Here is a 21,395-nt window from a genome sequence, read left to right as displayed (position 1 = left end):
TGAACAAACTCTTTGGTGGCTAACATACCTGTAAGAGTTGTGGAGTTGCCTGAAGATGAAACCTTTGGTTTTGAAAGGCCTCGTCCAAAAAATAAACAATTTGGAAAAAGTTGTGTTTTTATTAACATTTAGTAATACCTGTAAGAGTTCATTAATAAAATAAGGCCTAAATATACTCACCTAACATCAAATATCGCTTGTTGACTTCGTCGTAAGGTGCCTTTGTGCCTTTATTTGTGCCTTTTAATATCTTCTCTCTGTGACAGTGAACCGCTTCTGTTCGGATCTCTAAAATATTAGTTCATTCAAAGATCATAATTATGTCTAAAACAATTGTTAATAGTTTGGTATGATATTTTCTATGCAATAATATAAAGTAATAACATTTTTCTTAAGGATCCATCCGAATTATTTCCAGCCTATCAAAACTCAGAACTGTTTTTCCTATGCCCCATTTTATTGCTTTTTCGGTTTGAACACTCTTATAGCATACAAATAACTTATCTTTCCTACAGAGAAATCCCCATTTTAAGTAAGTCAGCCAATTATCTTTCACTAATATAAGCTCATTGATAAGATCAATGAAGGCTGACAATTCCCTTGAAGCTCTTCTTATGCTGTTAATGTGCAAGTAGTCGGATTTTCAAGAAATTTGTCTTTGAAGCAGTGTAAATTAATTATTTCTTAATGATAAAACTGTGTTTTCCACCTTATCTTCACTTTCCGTAGAAAAACTGTATCAAAGACTTTCAGAATAGCTAACTCCAACTTTATTTAAAAGTATTAGAGATATTTACTGGGTTAACCTTTTTTCATCGTTTTTTTTTTTTTAAAGAAAACTCAGATAAATCCAAAACTTGATTTTATAAAATTATTTAATACGGGAGAAATCGCACCTAATGTGGCAAATTGCCGTACCGTTCAAATTTCTATAAATGTTTAACCATTATATTATCATGGTTAAACATTTTATCAGCTTGGCAACTTTTATTATCTCATCTTATTTATCTATTACAAAAATGTTAACTGACGTCGGTTGGTCTTTTACTTACTTTTAGAAAAAATGACCATTTTTTAGTTCCCTATACCCAATCCAGCAATAGTCCCTGGGGCTAAAATTTAAATTTATCAATATAGTTATAAGTTTACACCTTGTAAGTTCTATTTATTTTACGTTACGTCTTTTATGTTTTTACTTTATTAGAAATATTTTTCTTAATTTATTTTGGAGGACAGAAAAATTGTTTACTTCATGCTTAAACAGGTTCATGTTGCAATATATGCGTAAATTTTCAGTTAAACTGTATAGTACTTGATATACAAATCGTTTGAAAAAGTATATTTGGACAGACAGTTCATCATACCAATGACAGGATTTTTAAAGGATATCATAATTATTAAGGAAAATAAAATATCATGCAGGAAAATAAACTAAATTCAAAAGTAAGCTCGAACAAAGTTGTGCGATCCCTCTCGTCCAAGGAAGTAGGTGTGACATCTCACGTGTTAAAGGATTTTGATGAACTCAAATTACTTATTTTAAACACAAAATGGCCCACGTAGCTGATTTCTTGTGGGTTGTCAAATAAAGAACAATTAATTTTCTTTAATATAATAAGAAGTATATTAATATTGAAATAATGATACATACATTGCTGCATTATATAAGGACATATTTACATATATTCTAAAGTTAAAAGTTTAAATTAAATAAAGTAAAATTAATGCGTTAAATGTATGCTATAAATTATAAAAATAATTAACAACAAGAATTAATAATAATTATTTATTATTAATTATTATTAATAATTAATAATATTTCAACTACAAGGTAGGAGTACGCCACACCACGAGCCGCATAACAGGCTTCGCCGCGGTTCAATGGCGAATTTCAAGTCCATAGCTATAGCTCATTCAATTATTGACAAATAGGACAAGAGATAATCATATGGAAAGACGTGTTAAATCCTTGGGCAATAAAAAGGGAAGTTGTGTCACTTACTGATTGGATAGGCTTCAACGTTACTTTGCTAAATTAGTTGGACATGAAACGTCATAGAACTTATTCTTATGTATGTAGAAATGAAGCTTGATGAAAAATTTAAAATTTACAGATGAAATCTACTTCGCTATATCTTACCACATGATATGCATTTTTACAATTTTATAGTTAACTCATATTTTTGTTCATATTAGTGCTTAAATTATAAAAGTCACTTTAAAATTATGTTGATGTATTGGAATAATTAGGCTACATAATCATGTAGCCCAATCATGTAGTGTTAATATGTTAAAATTTATCTGAGTGTGTTGTACTGAGTTTGATAGTACTTGGTTTCCGATAAGACCAATGTAAAAACATTAGCTTACGCTCACCCAAATCCCATGGAGTGACATGCAACATAATCGAAGTCGTGTTCCTCATATAGAAGCTAAGTTTTGCGCATGATTTCAAGTTCTATAGGTCAGTTCGTTTTTGACATAATATGTTGTTGATAGACAGATATTTAGACAGACAGGCAGAAATTAAATTTGTCTAGCTACACAAGTAATAAGCTTCGGTTACGCTCAGCAAATCAAGTATATAACCCTATTTGTTTCAATGTTTGGTGATGAGCTTGTGCGTCTTAACATCATTTACACAAAACAAGTCAATATTAGCTAATCTAATTCTTGCTTTAACTGTGTATAAATGTACATATTTTCCAATGCACGCACGAAGTACAGTTGTGTGAAAATTGGATGATAAGCTGCCCTAACTTCTGGGTACTGTGTGCTGATGGAAGTTACTTGGATAATTGCCAAACTGAGTTACAGGGGACTGAACTTGTTGACTTTGCCCACACTTGAGGCTTGGCCGAGTGTTCTTGAGTTCAACTTGGGGCAGCCTGTGATGTTCAGGGCCTTGATTATAATGGTTGGTGAGAATAAGTTGTAACACTGACCGGGCCACAATCTGATCTTAATTGTGGAGGGGGGGAGCAGTGTTGAATAGATGAACATGAATCAAAATAAGCGGATCTTCTTATCTAGTTTAATATAACTTAAAACTTCGTATTATTTTTGACACATTTCGCAAACAACTCAATATGCGATAAATATTATATTCGTTTTAAGTGAGAACCAGTAACCTTAAAAAATCAAGTTATAGTTATAAAGAAGCCATGCTTATGACTTCAAAACATATTGTAATTGGCGGAGCGTTATTAAAGGGACTGGAAATAATTTATTCTGTCTGCCTGTCCATCTACGTGTTTGTTGTCACTATATTCGAGAACGAACTGTCTTTTATACTTAAAATTTTGCGTAAAACTTCATTTCTATTCAGGCAACAATGAATGCGACGATGTTGCATGTCAATCTATAGGATTTAGCTGAACATTACCAAATATTTTTACATTGGTCTTATTACTTAACAATGATGGCTAACAAGAATATAGTTAAATACATTTTTGTGTAAAATTATCGTTCAGTAAAAAAAATTCATTTTCCTTTGGATATATTAAAACAGCCAAGTAGACCCACACTTAAAACCAACCCTTGGACGAGACTTTACTTACGCTAAGCTAATAAGGCCACATACTGAGGCCAAACAACAAGATTATTTCATGGTACAAATTTCGAATAGAGATAAAACTGCAATCCAGTGGAGCTGAGTTTAAATTGTCACATCCATGTACGATTATAACGGAAAGGAGCAATGAATTTTAATAATTTCATAAAATTATCCATAGTTGTATTTAATTTTTGTTATTTCAGTTAATTCAAAATAATACAACAGTCAAATGGCATTTTCGAAAAGAAGACAATGACAAATGTAAAATGCACTAATTAAAAACCTGTGCTATGATATTTATTAAAACGTTTAATGAAGGAGATTTAAGTTTCATTTGGTTTGATCTAATAAATGAGAAGGAAAGAGAGATAATAAAATTAACCCTTCATTGATAGGTAACCTCAATTTAATGCCATTATTTGACGATGGAAAGGTTATGAATGATCATCTAAAAATGCAATTGAAATGAGGAATGGAGTGTGGATATTATAGCTAATTTGCAATTATTCACCGTGATTATTCGTGTGAAGAATGAATTTTTCTGATGAACTGAGTTTTATTTTAATGATATTTATGCTTCGCAAACAAATAATTTAATAATGCTCTTAATGGGGATTAGTTGCAATTGCTTACTTATTAATCAAATATGCGATTTTTATTTATTATTCATAATTTTAAAATTAATTTTTTATATACCACGCGTTTCACTTGTAAAATTAACTATTAAATTAGTTTTCAAGTCTGTGTATTCAGATATGAAAGGTCCTATTACGGATAACTTAATTTTAGTTATGATGAGATCTGTTCTATAAAAACTGTTTACATTTTTTAATCGAGGTATATGCTATATTGTTATTCTAATTTTGTCATATTCATTGTTTTATATATATATATATATATATATATATATATATATATATATATATATAAAATCAGTCAGTGTAAATTATTTAAACAAATGTGTGTGTGTGTGTGTGTGTGTGTGTGTGTGTGTGTGTGTGTGTGTGTGTAATATCAGCTAAAATACGCATAGAAAACGCAAAATATGAAAATTTACTTAATGTACACCTAGAAGGGATATTGTGGCTTACGGTTATATAATAATAAAGTTATATAAATATAAATAAAGCTATTCTTGATTACGATTTATCATCATATTTGAGTTAGGGTATCTAGTTTGAGTTTCAAATAATCGGGCTTAAAGTTTCTACTTCCACACCAACCTGTATTACAACTATTTTTTTCTTACAGCATGCAATATAGTACCTAACATGCATTATTATTATATAACCTTGTATGACCAGGCTTCTTCCTCTAGCTACAATATATGATGTTGAAGTCCATAGTTCGATCCTCCTACTATGATGTTGCTAATATCACAGTTAATTGCTATTGAACTCAGAACTGAAAGCAAGGTCAAATTTTAATAAGAATGTTGTCCTACATATGATTTCCTTGATACATATAAATTGTGATTGTTTGTGTAATTTAAATATTGTATTGTGTTTTATTTATTAGGTATGAATAATTATTACGTAAAACATTGAAAAACTGTCAAAAAGCCTGCTAAAACGAAATTCAAATTCATTTTAATTTTGTTGTATTTTGTTGAATCAGGAGCTAAAAATCTGTAACTCACCCAACGTGTGCAAAGTTTGCCCAGTAGCTCATAACGGTCTCCGAAAGCCTAGACTCTGCCTGAGAGAAGTTGTACGAGAAGATGGAATCTCTGCCGGGAGATAATGGGGCCCCGAACAAGTAGGGCAGCTCTTCTCCATGGACACATCCCTGCTTCTGAACACGTGGAAACATTCAGTACTGAATAGACAGTAATGTTCACAATTTAAGGACTAAGAGTGTTGATCAACATCAAATTTTTTTAAGCTGATTACCGTAGATATGTGTGTATAATCAAATGTTTTATCAAAGGGAAGATATGGAAAAAAGAATGCAATTCAATGGCGAGATGAATCTTAACCAATAATAAATCGTAGTTTAAGTCTTGTTCTCCATTAAATATATATATTTTTTCACATGATAAAAGTAATAACAACTAAGGTTCCAGGGAACATTATTTTAATATAGTTTGCTTACTCTAAATATAAAACCAACAACAGTGCAAAATTGTATATACTTAAGGTTTCATAAATTATTACAGGCAAACTTCAGTTGTTAATTTACTTTGTAATAAAATGGTAAAACATTATGACTTAATTAACATTTTAGATTACAACAAAGCGAACTAAACGTCCCCAGGTATGTTTTATAACTATAGTTATTCAAAATAACTTTCGCACGACTTCTATTAGGTAATCTGTAGGCCTATTAAAAAACTACTCTTAAACATATATATATATATATATATATATATATATATATATGTGTAATTTTTTTCAATAAATGTATTAAGTTAAATTTATATAACATAAAATAGCTACTCAACAACATCCACCCGGAAATTCAAATAAAATAAATTCCTTCAAAACACGAAAAAAAGGAAATATTTAAAACTTAAAAATTTCAAGTGGAATTGTAGACCTTACTTTATTATGTAAGACCTTTTTCATTTCCAAACTTATGATCTAATTAAAAGTAACTACCAGGAGTGGAAGATAATACAATGTGTGTAGGTTTTTCACCTGAGGGTAGAGACCTCCACGGGTCTGGTGACCGAAGACGTACAAGTAACACCTGCTATCGCCGCTAGAGTGCAGATCGGCAGCTCGGACCAGTGGCGCCACCTCGAGGCCGTCCCCCAGAGCCTCCATGGTCTCATGTAAGGTATTGACAGGATGCTGAACAGGCCGTTCCCACTCAGTGTACTCATTTACTAGAGTGGCCAAAATCTCGGCCTGATGAAACCTAAGAGTAATCATAACGTCTACAGTGAGAGCAATACGTTGTACAGTATGAGTGAGAACTACTTACCTAAAGCTGCACCAAATTATATGGGATCCTTATTCCACAATGCGATTTTAAAAGCCATCATACTCTCACCTGTACACATACATTATATGAAACCCCTTTCTAAAACAGGGCTTGATTGGTTCCTTTTAAAATCATCACACTTAAGTCTTTAAGTAGATCACAATATTTTTTATACTTATTTCTTATTTGGTATCAATACAGATATACTGTACGCATTACTCAAGAAATGTTCAGTTCACTCCGCGTAAAATCATTAGTATTACAATATCAAGACCCTAGATTGTTCAGGCTTTACTCGGGAGAGCCATAAAGACTCTCCATTCAAGAAATATATAACTGAAACTACTGTTAGAGCCAGTAATGCATATCTGCTTATAAAGATGAGTTGGGGTCGGCACTGATTGTGATTATCTGAAGCTCAGTAATCAATCACATGGTTTCTTTATATCACATGCCAGATATTTACAATCTATTGTTATCTTCTTTTTTGTCGTTATTTTTCGTAGTTAAAATTTAACCATTCACATGTTATATATTCTCTAAGTACAGTTCGAGGACTTTAGCTGCGCGCGTGACCTTGAGTGGCGCGTGTGGTGATAGGCGGGAGGGGTGGCGGTATAGCATTATGCGCTGCGTCCCGAAAACATTTCCTGTGACTCATGGGTAAAACCCTCCTTTCAGGAATCGTATTGGCCCAAATAACTCATCACACTCGCTGCAATCAGTCTGTTTTATGACAGTGCTGATTGTGGTGGAATTAAATAATATGAGAAAACCAAATAATAGGAATAATAGGACTTATCCTTGTTTATCAGTTGTTATAGTGTTCTTTAACGTGTTTTTGAAAATAATGTATTTGTCAATACTAATCTGCAAATCGGAATCGTGAGTTTAAAGTCGTTAAAGATATTGTTGCGCCTTCATCTCAGCGGCTAGCACATAAACGCAACCCGCCACACAGATAGCGTTTATTTGTTGAAAGGGTAGTATTTGGGCCCTACGAGCACAGCTAAATTCCTCCAACTGTACTTGACGTAAAGTTACAATATAGTTTTTCTAGCTAATATAATAGAATTTAAACTATAACTTCAAAGAATGGTCAAATAAACTAGTCAATGTTTTGTTCCTTTAGTGCACATTGAAACTAGTTATAAATTACTAACCTATGTTTACTTTTTCCCTACATTAAAGAATTCCTATACTATATTATACTTAATAGCTTATCCAACATTTAAAATAACTGTTCTTGGTACTGTAGTGTAATTATGATTTAACCTTGAAGTTTAACTTTCCTCATGTAATATCCTTTTGAGATGGTAAGTTAACTCGGAATAAATATAGTATGTCAGTAAATTACCTCCAACATTAAAAATAAAGGTAAAATAACATTACAATATACTTAATTTATTATGAAATGACCCGAATATTTTTTTTACCACACGAATGCTGATGTTGCATCAATATATTTGAAATTATTTCTTTGCAAACTGATCTAGAGTTCAGTACAAATAACCGAAAACTCAAAGAGGAAGGAGAAGAAAGTGGTTTTACCTGTAAGTTTGGTTGACAAAGGATTGTAATATTTCAATCTTCTCTTCACTTTCTATACCAAGATTGATGTTATGTTCTGAGAAGTAATTGAATGCTTCCACTTTCACCACACCGAGCAGAAGATCGTATTTAGCGATCCTCTTGTGTCTTAGAGATTTATGTGTGAGTCCTTGTGTAAATTTTAGAAAATGTGGATCCCTTTTCGGATTCTTGTACTCTGCAATAAAAGACGCTTGGTAAGATGACTTATTCTTAAACTGTGACAGATTATTTTAACCAATATCTCGTGTATTACTAAGCTATTGAAGGTGAAGATATATCTGAGTATAGCACTTAAATAATGTACGAACCATGTAAACTCCTCAATTGGCCACGAACAATAACAACTCCATCTTCGCTCGGGCCGAAACTGGTAGAGAACTTAGAAGAATCTAGAGGCGTCGACATGAGCGCTTCCAGTGGTCTATCCCTCAAGCAATTCAGTAGACGATGATCAAGGGGACAGTTTACATGGCTGGCTATCTTCTGAGTGATTGTCCAAGGATCTCTGACCGATGACTTGATGCTAGCAGCGGATCCTGACATTAGTATCACTCTTCGGAACAATGTCCCTGAAACATGCGAGGGATAGGCAGTAAGCAATGTGGCGGTTAATGCCTTCAACCTGTGAATGATTTCACAATCCTGTCACTGTAACAAAGCTGAATAAATGAAATTTTTGTACGGAAAATTTAATTTAAGAATTAATGATTATGTTCACTTCAAAAGGCAAGTACTCCTTCGCACACCATGATAGATCTACGAATTGAAATAAGGAGTCACGACTAGGTTGGAACCAAATTATTTAATTGGATCATTGAAGTAATAGGGAAAAAATTTTAACTGATGTAACTAAAACCTGGCACTAGCTTTAATGAAATTAAAAAAAACTCATACAGTTGGAAATTGAACATTGCGTATCGATTGCTTAACTTTATTATTTCGAGAAAGCAGTTTCTTTATAATTAATCAAACAACACTAAACTCTCTGTAATTGAGTAATTTTTATATGGAGTAAAGTAGGTAACTATGTAATTGTGTAATCATTATTTGTTTATTTTAATTATCACTAAATAAATAGGTAACAAATTATTTTAAAAAAGTAAAATTAATCTTCATTTCATTAAAAAGTGTATTATTGATGTTGATACACATTTTACCTCAGTGCACATAAATCTGTAAATATAGATAATACTAAAAGATAAAAATTATAACTAGAACTATTCTCATAATTATAGTAAATTAGAGTATAAAAAATATTGCATCATATTCATCTCATAATTATAGTAAATTAGAGTATAAAAAATATTGCATCATATTCAGTTTACTCATTTGTAAATAGAACATTTCCAAAGAGAAAGGAGTCCATGAACTGACACGGACGATCTAGGAAGCATTGCACAGGAAGAGCCTCCAACACAGAAGAGTTTTTCATAAGTCATCACACAGATCTCGATATCTGAGGCGTATATAGTTCATACAATATTTCCTCATCAATATGAACGCGTTCATAGGATTCGTTAATATGAAAACTGCAGTAAGGTACAGTATATTGGTCAATCACAGGAGGTAACAAGGAGGGGTACTATAATAATTTGTGATAGAGAGTACCGATGAGGTTTTACAAGGGCAAGGTTGAGGTACAGAAGGCTGGATTCACCGAGTGGTGGGCCGGTATAGCGAGCAAAATGTTGTGTCAACGGGAATTGAGAATCTGCAAGTGGGTCACATCTAGAAAGACAGCGACCTGACCAGAAAAATGTATTCAGTCCTACTGATCAAGGAGAGTCATGGAGATGGGAAAAGCTCGGCCGTAATAAGTTTCGAGCGGTTTAATGAAGTGCCCTACTCTCTAACTCCTTGGGGGTTTAAACTTAATATGGGACTAATTCAAAGAGGGAGTAATTGCTACGTCTACTTAAACTAAACAGATATTTGTTTGAGGTTGAAGTATGAGCATTGAAATCGGAAATCAATGCTCCGGAGTATCCACCGAATAATATTTTGTTGAAAAGCTTCTCAGAAGGGCAGAGGAATGATAAATTAAAAATATGACATAAAAATGAAAGTTCTTGAATAGTGATACGAACCAGGTGCAACAGAAGGGGATGTCATGAGCCAATGTACACAGGCCGCCCCCGACCCATGCCCTGCAAGCGTGACTGTTTCAGGGTCGCCGCCAAACTCTTGAATGTTGTCTTGGACCCAACGGAGTGCGGCGATTATATCCAGAAGCCCAAAATTTGCCAAAGTCTTTCGAGTGGGGTCAGCGCTTAAGAATCCTGTGAACAGTATGTTTTATTTCTTTTATTTGTAAAATCAGCAATATTTTATGTTAGTAAATGATTAATTATTCTGAATTTAAAAAAAATTGCTTAGTACTCAATGTGCATAAAGTTATTACACTGGCATACGCGTAGTATACACTTTATATATATATGTATATCACTTTAATATTCCAGTGCAGACTTTGATTTGGAGATACATTGAATTTTGTTATGTATTATTGACGAAAGATGATTTCATAGGTTAACAGTGTGGTCGCATTTGTTAAGCGTTATGACAGCAGGGACACGTTTTTTATAAGTAATATCTGCATTCTTCGTCAGTGATCAAATCCATAACATAAGGGGTTATGTATGCATAAATAATAGTGCTTAAATAATTCAAAACATATCAAGAAACACACTAAAGTCAAAACATACATCTGAACCCTGGCCAAGCCAGGAGAAGCGCAAAAAAGATATCACAACGCAACATAAATCCAGTTTTGCCGTTGAAAAATATGATACAAATACCACGGCGGTAAAATTTATCTATAGCTTGTTCATAACATGCTCTTTTTGCATGTTTAACCTTATATTTAAGGATTTTAGACAAAGAAGGGAAAATATATCAGTTTTCGAAATGTCATGCCCTGTTGTTATAACTGTTAACAATGGTAAGTATCAGTAGGCCTGTTATTCTTTAAAATATGATCGAACTAAATCATTCATCGTCGATAAGACACTTTAAACACTGGATAATATAAAATTGTTTCTCTAAATAAAAAAGTCGTTCTGTTGATACAACTAGCGATATAATTCATGTCATTCAGTCAGTCTAAACAGTGAGTGTTGTTTGTAAAAATGATGACAACTAAAAGACAGTGTTTTCTATTTTTTGACTCACCTACTAGTCCCAGGCGGTAACTGAGAGTAATGACAACCAAGTTACCGTAGCTGGCGAGGACAGAGCCATCGTGCAAGTGGCCGGGACTCCATTCGAAGCTTTCGCCCTCCACAAGTACCAACACCGGAAGTTTGGTAGAGACCGAAGCTGAAAGAGGACAATATTATTATATTCCTACAGTCTTAGCGATTAATATAAGTGAATGGTGACTGAGTACGCATAGAAAACTTAGCAGTTAGTTTTTTAATCACACACAAAAAATTCATCAGGTATTTTAAGTCAAAGCATTCAAAAATCCTCAAAACCTCACCTAGTTTACCGATCACTAGAGTTGCATTCTTATAACTTTTATTTTACAATGAGAAACAAATCTACGAGAACCTTTGTAAGATACTGTGTCATGTAATCTCTTTGAGCACTCTAAACACGATACGTTTACATTCATACTCGTTTATTTAACTTATTTTTACAACATGGTTGAAGTTCAATAAATGTTATGTTTATTCACAATGTGGTGGACGTGAAACTAAAGAAAGAGCTATATGTCTCATTGAAGTTAATAACTAACATCAGTAAACAGAATGCGCTAGTGACACACTATGTCCGGCCAATGGTAGTTTCTAGGTCTAGCAATCAGATCGTATGCAAACATGTTATTATTAAACTTCTATTTTTACTTTATATTTATAGCAATTTCTTCCAAAATTTACCCAAAACGTCAAATTCAAATAGCAAAATAATGTCAGATAATTAGTCTGAAGTTATTGGTATATAATACATCAGTAATTCAGTAAATCTTCTCAAATTTAATATGTACCAAATAAACTCGCTATAAGAGTTATTTGTCACTACTACATCCGTGGAAACATTTTCTCGATTCTCGTCTGTGCATGTTGCACATTATAATCAATCGATGGACAAATTAGCTACAAAAAACAATAATTTAAATGCCAGAAGAAAAAACCAACAGCCGCAGGCATTTTTCTTTTTTTAAATACAAAAGAAGAGGCACATCACCTTTTAAGCCTTCATTTGCTAGTCTTCACGGCCTGTGCAACGACCTTATCAAAGAAAATAAGAGTGAGAGCCTTGTATTAGTACTGTACAAGGTTGATATTACTGATAAAAAGTACAACGATCACATACAGGATCTGATACCCGCGCTGTATTTTACTCAGATCTAAAGTCCGACAACTAGACCGCTCGGCCATCCGCACTCCCAAATAACTACCATCGAGTATCTGTATTAACCTTAAAGTTTAATAAAGGTAAATTACAGCAATTAAGTACTATTAATTCTAAAATATTAAAGAAATGCTAATTAGGCTACTTACATTTCAGAGGTCTATACACGTTCAGATAAAGGCAATCTTCGCTCTGACTGGTCAGCAAGGGATTTACTCTCTTCAAGTACTCAAGATGGCCTTTGGATATTTTCTTTAGAGCCTTCGCTTCGTCTCGGATATCTGGAAATCTCTGTGGACAGGCTGGAGCAAACCTCCCTGCTGTTCTAACTCCACGCCACGATGACGCCGGTTGTGGTGGGGAGAATCTCTTAGGTGTTGCCGCGTAAGGCAGGCCCTTGAAGACTTCCACTGCCTCCAGTCGGGGATGTTGTGGTGTAACCACTACTCCCGACACAATGCCTGAGAGTGTCCTGACAGATCTCGAGGCGCAGAGGACCACACAGAGGTCACATACCAACACCAGACATAAGGCTATTCTCGCACACCACAAGGAAATGTAGTGTCTTCTGCCATGAGTGGGCACAAATCCCTGCGCTATTACACTTTGCGCAGAAAAAACACTGGATTTTTTAATTACTTTTATTGCACTTGGCACTGTCCCTTCATTTGCTTGTCTTTGTTTCGTTAATGAAGACATTTATAAATAATTTGCTATGGCTGATACATTGTTTGCCATACGTACTTTTAGACCTGCGATGACAAAAATTTACTGTACATAATATTTTAAAGCTTATCTTAAAATACAAGTCTACTTGTATAACATTTAGGAGAAATCGGCTAATTTGAGGATTCATCATCCAGTTGGGTTAGATTTCTGGAGTTATCAAATTCAGAGGTAGATGAATCGGGAGTTAAGTTAACCAAGGAGTAAGTAGACTAGAATGTGAAGTTAGCTAAAAGGCTAAGTTAACCACACGATAGCGTTTGACAGGTGGTAAGATGTCGGTTGGGAAGAGGTGTCAATTGGAATAAATGTCGTGCTTTATTAGTGAGTGTTAGTTTATCGGAGCTGGAAATCACTTGTTGTAAGGCTAAAATATAGTCTAGAATAAATTGCATTACTGAAATCAGTGAAATTAATGGAATGGGTCCAAGTTGTCGTACCTGTGTAAAAAGGTTCCAACATTGTAATACAAACTGATATGATTTTACAATGAAATATTTAATAAGATAATTTTACACATTTTAAATTGGAAGTCGGAGTAATTGAAATCGAGAGAACTGTTTACTTCTATGCCCGTTAGTGGTTTGATGTTAAGATATACAGAACAATTTCAATCTTTCCGATATCATAAAATTCCTGACTAAAGGTAATTGATTCTCTTGGATGATAAATATTACCATTAATTCATAAAATCTTAACGGAATGTAGAACAATTGAATCTTTTACAAAGGGAAATGGTTGGCTTCCAAAATTCCTTATAATAATAGTGAATCCTAAAAATGCCATAAAATTTTTCTTTAAAATCCACTCGCTAAGAATTTAGATATAAATCGCTTTATAATTAACACAATGCAGGACTATAACCCCGCCGGTGGTTTAACAATGATCCCGCAGCGTTTCGAAGTTTGTGTTCAGGATAAAGCTTAAATAAACTTCACGGTATTCTCAATAGAAGGCTATTTTGGTAGCAGATTTTATGGTATAAAGTTTAGTCTTGAGTTTCAGAATATCTCGCCTGAGAGAAGAAAGTTTCTTCCTAATACAGTTTATTATTGAAAGGACCACAAATCTGTATTCGTAGCGATGCAATCCTTTCAATAACCCACTTGATTAAACTTTTGCTACTGAAAACTCTTCATCAAAACCAATATGCCAGATTGATTCCTGCTAACTCCGGAAGTTCAATAGAACACATTTAATATTACTTTGCGTTGCCCTCCTCCTGCTGTAGAATAAACATTGTCCAAAAACGTATTTAAATTAACATTTAGGAGGTAAAAGTTTTTAAGTGATCATTTTTAATTACAGGCCATCCAGACCACAAAACGAGAGAAAATTTGCTATGTATAAGCACATAACCCTAGTTTTAGTGAAATCTATAGAGGAATAAGAGGTTTCGATAGGGTTATAAAACCAAATAATAAACTTTTTATGGATTATAATTATTTTTTAGTTTTGCTCGTTTATAAGCAATCGCTAAACACACAAATTAATGAATAGACAAATAATTGGTACACTAACGTCATAAACAAGGTGACCGAAAGTTACAAAGTAAATAGAAAGAAATAATTGAGTGAAGCAAATGTTAAAAGTCATTACAAAGCTTAATATAAATGCACTCTCGCATTGTAGTACCCATCCTAGCTTATAGAAAACTGGAGCTACTATTTTCTGGTACTTTACTCGTGGCTCAAATTTAATATTTGTGAATACCAGATTGTATTACCAAAAACTAGTAATTTGTAAATATTTTCTGTTGTAAACGTCTTTCGTTTGTAAACATTTCGCTCAATTGGTTGTAATTAATGTTCAAAAGACACATGAATTTATTTTGAGAGTTGATATTTTGAAATAAATATTACAGTATTAATCCTGAGCCAATAAAAAACGAGGTACTATGATTAGCACTCCTTTCGATGTGGTACCCAACTAGCGCCAATAACCGAAGAAGAAGATGTGAATCGTGGCCACGGTCAGCATATGTTAGTCCAAGTCTGCTGAAAGTCGTCTTTTTTAGCTCGGAGTTAGTCTTAGTCTCATTTAACTTTTATTAACGTGTTTGATCAATGTAGCCTGTGAGCAAATAAACATCCCAATTGTTGAACCCACCAAACATAACGCGGCTAATGTTCTTTCTTAGCAGAAATTCCTACATTGGTTTTCTAAAACATTACGTAGTAGTTATACAGTGCAAACGGCTCTCAACTCCTGGATTATTAACCATGGATCTAGTAAATGTCTCTATGTGGAAATGTTTTAAGTTAACAATGTAGCAAAATCATTAATTATTTTATTGTACCCGAGGTTCAATATACCGGTAGTTTCGAGGATAGAGTCTAAGTTTAGAAAACACACAAACCTGTCGTACAATGTATTATAATAAATAAAAGATGCTTTATTGTTAACAGATTACTTTTGCAAAGTTTTATCTTAGTAACGTTTTATTTTCTAAATAAAATAACTCTACAACTCTCGCAACCAAACTAGACTATAAACTATAATAAATTTAATTGTTGAGACAAAGTTAGAATTTACAAACCATATTTCTTTGTAACCTCAAGCATACAATCTGCGTAAATTAATCTATCATATAAATTAGGTAAAAATAACAGATATAAAAAAGTACGAATTCAAAACAGAGCCATTAACAATGCGATCAAGCAAACGGAATTTCCCAACTATTCTTCACCAAAAACACAACTGAAATAAAGACGGAATAGAATAAAAAGGCATATCCAGTCAATATACGAATAGAGATATCAATGCTACCAATAGATGTCAAGCAAAAAAACAATATGGTTTGTAAACAAACTTTTCATGTTCTTGAACTTAAGTCCTCATCTTTACTTGACTAATAATGAGAATTTCTAATGAATGGAAATCAAACGCTGCGTATAGCCGTATTAAAATAAATGCCTCCTTGCTTTATTTGAACTATGGTAAAGTTGTCTGAAAACGCCACTGCTGGCCAGAGAAAAAAATATATTGAAAGTCAAAAATGTAACTTAGTGTTTTTGATATCAAAGTCCACATTTGATGGCAAAGCCGCAATCAAAATAACACTTACAACGAAGCAAAATAAAATCGAAAGCAAAGTATCAAACTGCTGGTGTACCACAGCAAAGAAACATCGGTGTCATTTTTGTCATTGTCAAAAACGTTTTCAAAACAGCAGTGAAAATATCCATGATTTGGGTTTGGAGGGGTCAAAATCCTCTCATCCAAACTTAATTTGGAGCGGGTGTAGAACGATCTCATTTGTTAATATTGTTATTTATTAAAGTATGTCGTGATCGGAAAACGTGCAAAAACTTTCATAAGTCAGTAGTTTAACCCTGAAATCGTCATTAGTTATTCCGTACGAGACACAGATTTTTAAAGCAATTTAAATTTTGTAGATAACATCATGTAATAAAATTAACATTTTGGGAAGATTAAACTATTGTACATACACACCTTATTACTACTTATAATATAAATAACGTAAAATATCAACATTTTTTAAAAATTAAACAATATTCGTTAAAAATTAAATAGAATATAAGTTGATGTTTTTCACAATTTATTTATATTTGTGTTCAAAACAAAGTACTTAACTTTTGTTCAAAGCAAAGAACTTTTAGTACTTAAATTGTGTTCAAAACAAAGATCTGTAATATTAGTTGATTTGTTCGATACAGAAATTTTTTTGCAATTCCTGAAAATTGTCATTGAAAATTCACTAAAATAACATTTAATTTTTTCAATACGTACATATTCTGAATGGTCTTGTCACTTATTACATAATTAAGCATCATTAATTGAACTCTGTTTCTCAAATAAATAGTCCATAAAAAACTGAAAAAGACAAGAAAATTTAAAACTGCATTGCGTTTACATTTTCTTACAAAACTTATTAAAAAAATAACGATACCTAAGAAATGTGAAATACCCATAAGGAGATATTAATCATATTTTAAACATTCTATCCATTTTAAGAAATTTTGAATTCTTTTACAACCTTCTTACTTGCTGGAATTGTATTTGGTATCTCTCAAGACGTGAAACTCTAAATAATTATAATACATTTAATTTTTGAGGAGTGTGATATTTAGACCTCGTATCTCTATACGTTACTGTTACTACTGTTACAGCTACTACAGTTACTATACAGTTTAGCCCTTTTTGGATAAAGCTTCCTTAAAATTTAACAATTATAATTGTCTATAAAGTACAATTTTTCTATTTAAATGTATATTAATTAACAGTAATGGATGCCTAATTACTTAATAAATAATAAACATTACTTAATCCAAAATTTTTTATGTATAATTATGAATCGTTTAACAAATTGAACAGTTAGCCAAAATATAACATTTTGTTAAAGTAAAAAGTTTAAAACAATTATTGATTAACTATTTGCCTTTGAGGTATAGCCTTTTAAATTTGTGTGTGTATAAACCCGTTACTGTGTATAATGCTTTAAAGTTAGTTTATATCTGAACATACAACTGATTATATCACCAAACGTTTTTAAGATAAAAAAAATTATTTAAGGTAATAAATGCATAAAGTTTGTTACACGTATAATATAACGAGATGCGTACGCTGCGGAATACAGTACCATACCCGCTCCTGCCCGGCACTCGGTCGCGTCCACACTGAACTGAATGTAAACAATTTTGGGGTGGTGTGGGGGAGTTGGTTGGCGACAACAGAGCTCCCAGCGGCTTTTTGTCAACTTACTGTTATCAGTGAGTTAAGCTAGTGAAGCCGATATCTAGTCCGCGGATAATTTCAGCTCTGAACTAACGATAGTCACAGACTACTAAATTCTGAGCTTGTATCAGCCCCTTTATGTGACTTCGTTTAGAACATACATAATTCCTTACTAAGAATGCATACAGAGAGTTATAGAAGGCCTTCTTCAGAGCAGTGGCTTATGAAAATAACTGGTGGTCACAATTTCCTTGTATGGTGAAAAGAATAACCTCAAATGGCAGGCTAAAATTACCGAATTTTGTGAGACCTAGGTGATTTGGTTAAGTTAAAATTAGGTTAATGTGAAATAATGTACAAAACCGTTCTTATCGTAATGGAAACGAATGTTGAACATAGATTTCACCTGCAGATCCTGTTGGAAGTATGGATCGTTGGTTGGTTGAGCTTCAGCCAATCTCGATAAAGTTCAAACCATTCAAACCCACCTGTACAGACGGATAATATTATAGGCAGTTTCGGTTTAACCTGTGTTGATGAACAAGACTCTCCACCGTGAGATCGACATATTTCAGGAATTTAACTGTGTAACAATGTTGCGACGTGGCGTGAACTGAACATTTGTGAACTGAACGTGTTTATACATTATTTCTGACATACTTTCTGATATGTCAATAAGCTTGTTTTATTGCAGAGTATAGAATCTTGTTAGTCAAACACAGACGTACTGTATCATGATTTACTTTTATATGGTGAATAGAGCGTTAGTCACAACTTGTACCAAAATGATTACCGATTCTACACAAATTTAGGATACTAAAATGGACTTTGAGTTAGAAAGTGTCGATGCAAAATGGGAAGAATGAACGAAAAGACAAATATCTATTAAATTGGTACTACAAACTAAATCAAGAATACAATTAGAAATGTTTCAGGACTGGTAAAGGAAATATATTTTAAGACCCGTTAGATAAGGGACATTATTTCTCTAGCCTTTTTGTATTGCCTAGGTATATGAATTAATTGAGGAGCAAACTATGCACGTGAGGGTTTTCTTACTCGAAAAGAGCAAAGTTAAGGCAAACAAGAGCAAACAATGAATTTTGCACTTAGATTACTCATTCAGTGGACACTCTATAGCACTGGGGACTAGTGCAACCTCGCATGATTTATGGTCCAGACGACAGAAGGAATATATTTTTTCCATTTAAGAACGTTTAAGTGGGCAAAACATCAGGACCTGCTTAAACATCGCGACATAATCGTCACACATTAAGATAACTCACCTCTATTACTTGAGCGGTCGGTATGATTACTACAGTCTGCCCTGTAATGGTAGGTGTCGTTAGACACTGCAGTTCAAGTTTCCCGACTTTCTTTACATTTAGACACCTTACATTCTAAATGTAAAACTAGCTACTAAATCGTACACTTATTGTGTTACTGAACATTATATTACGTTGTAATACTGAAGTGAAGACAATTGTACGTTATTTTAAGTTTCAGTTATATAACTAAACACTAGTATTTGCATATGTATAAAATGAACCTCAATTCATATGTAAAAATTATGTTGTTGTAAATAAATACATAAATCCTATATAAAAATATATGACGGTTCAGGTTCACATATTTTTCTAGGGATTTCATGGTTTTAAAAAAAATAAAATGGAAAGGCAGTCGTGGATCTCACCGACAGAAGTGACTACTCCTTATAAACAACGGTCTGTGAGTATATATCTTGAAAAAGTTTACGTTTACTAATTATTAAATGGTTATTTAAATATTTCAAAATAATATAACAGACTCAATTCTTTCTATTTGCTATTTATTTTATACATATTTTATGTATTACAATGGTAACTGACTTCTTAATATTAAAGTAATAACTTTTTTATTCATTTTCATTATTATCGTTTGTATTAGTTTCTATAATATGGACAGTTTCATTTTCACAGCAATTTTGTATTTACAAAATAATTCTTTTATTTTCATTGTAATTATATACAAAAAATGAAATTATAAGCTCATTATAACTGAACAAGATATAAAAATTCTGAAATAAAGTCTTGATTTTCCTCCGTGCAATACATACATACATTACCCGCCAAAAAGTATTCGCTACAAAGATATTCAATACAGATTTGTTTAAGTAATGCAAATACATGCGGTTATTTTTGAAGTAAAATACATGTATTTTGAAAGCCCAATTTATGATTAATAAATGCAATGTAATAGTTAAAGAATGTGAATTGTAGTTCTTAAGCTATAGTATTTTTCCAGAGCGTCTGTAAATATCTTTAATGTAGTGTTTATTTTGCCTTATTTTGCTTTTGAGCGATCCGCAAACGGTTGAGTATTCACTTAACCTCCAACTGGCAGTCATTTTTTCCTGTAGTGGCGGCATGTTTTCGAGCCTCGTGCAAGGGTTTTTTAAAAAATGTATTAAAAATATAAATTAAAAGTAATATATATAGAAGTATATATTTTTGTGTTCAGAATTAAACATATAATAATATTAGTATTTAAATTTGGCCTTAAAAAATGTTTACTAAAAATTTTTTTCCATGAAATTCAAAATTTACATTTTTTTTTTTTTTATTTGGGGGGGACCATACCTAGCAAACCAAGTTATCGTAAAAAAAACTATAAAAGTGAGATAGCCATTGTGTGTCAAATTTATTCTAGTTTCAGAAACACATAAGCATTATACAAATTTATGAAACTATAATAACACTATATAACAAAAAGCAGCGATGCCCATAAATTGTGAAAATAGGGTGTATATGTAAGAGTTTGCTAATAAAAGTTTTACTAATACAGTTTTACTTCAATACATGTTATATTGCATATTTTATTACTCAGAATGAAGTAAACTATACAGCAGTAGTAAAATAAATTCCATAACTTTTTTTTTAAGAGTCGAAAAAAGTTTCATTTTGTCATTACTCAAAACTTTTGCGAAAAATTTTCGGAGAAATTTATTTATTCTAAAACATATTTATTTGCACTACTGCAATATTTAACAATTCACCACACACTAAACACAACACTAAAACACAAATAAACCTACTAAAACTTACTAATAAACACGACTCGTCACATCAACAACTCAGACGGCATCGACAACATGGCGCTCACAATGAATTGCATCATCTTCTTTTACGTTCCAAACTATGAACTTGGTACGTTGCAACTACAATACAAAGAGGAATAAAACTATAGTATTCCTTAGGCTTTTTTTCCCGAATCCAATGGTGCATAAATCGAATCGATACGTTGCCGGAATATACTGTAATGAGTGATTATGCAAGGGAATGTTTGTTCATCAAAATTTTGACAAACAACAATCCACAATGGGTTGTGTCCATCAACATTTTGATGAACAACAGTTGGAGGGTTAAATTATAGAAGATTGTCAAACCCAAAATTGTAATGTTATTATTATTTATCTTCTGAGGGAATATCTCCGGACCCCAGCCTAAACGGAGATTCGTACATACCCACATTCACCGGTAATGATAGCAAGTTGAGTGAGTGG

The 21,395-nt window shown here is 32.6% G+C and overlaps 1 protein-coding gene across 1 annotated transcript; it reads right to left on the bottom strand.

Moving 5' to 3' along the window:
* Positions 1 to 230: 230 nt before the first annotated feature.
* On the bottom strand, positions 231 to 13,432 carry LOC124363531 (neuroligin-1-like). Its single transcript, XM_046818780.1, has 8 exons — positions 12,580 to 13,432; positions 11,246 to 11,392; positions 10,165 to 10,356; positions 8,386 to 8,646; positions 8,036 to 8,252; positions 6,196 to 6,418; positions 5,196 to 5,350; positions 231 to 288 (listed from the first exon to the last, which is right to left on the bottom strand). Exons 1-8 carry the CDS (start codon positions 13,127 to 13,129, stop codon positions 231 to 233), a joined length of 1,803 nt encoding a protein of 600 aa, XP_046674736.1. The 5' UTR covers positions 13,130 to 13,432.
* Between the last annotated feature and the right edge of the window lie 7,963 nt (positions 13,433 to 21,395).

This window comes from Homalodisca vitripennis, chromosome 5, assembly GCF_021130785.1.
Source record: "Homalodisca vitripennis isolate AUS2020 chromosome 5, UT_GWSS_2.1, whole genome shotgun sequence".
In the NCBI taxonomy this organism is placed as follows: domain Eukaryota; kingdom Metazoa; phylum Arthropoda; class Insecta; order Hemiptera; family Cicadellidae; genus Homalodisca; species Homalodisca vitripennis.
Note: the sequence above shows the minus strand (reverse complement) of the source record. Positions and strands in the feature narration are given on the sequence as shown.

Coding starts and splice junctions, on each gene's coding strand:
- LOC124363531 (XM_046818780.1), bottom strand. CDS start 13,129: ATGTCTTCATTAACGAAACAAAGACAAGCAAATGAAGGGACAGTGCCA. Junction 11,393..12,579: donor CGTGTATAGACCTCTGAAAT/GTAAGTAGCCTA, acceptor GTCCTCTTTCAG/CTTCGGTCTCTACCAAACTT. Junction 10,357..11,245: donor TTACCGCCTGGGACTAGTAG/GTGAGTCAAAAA, acceptor TACTGTTCACAG/GATTCTTAAGCGCTGACCCC.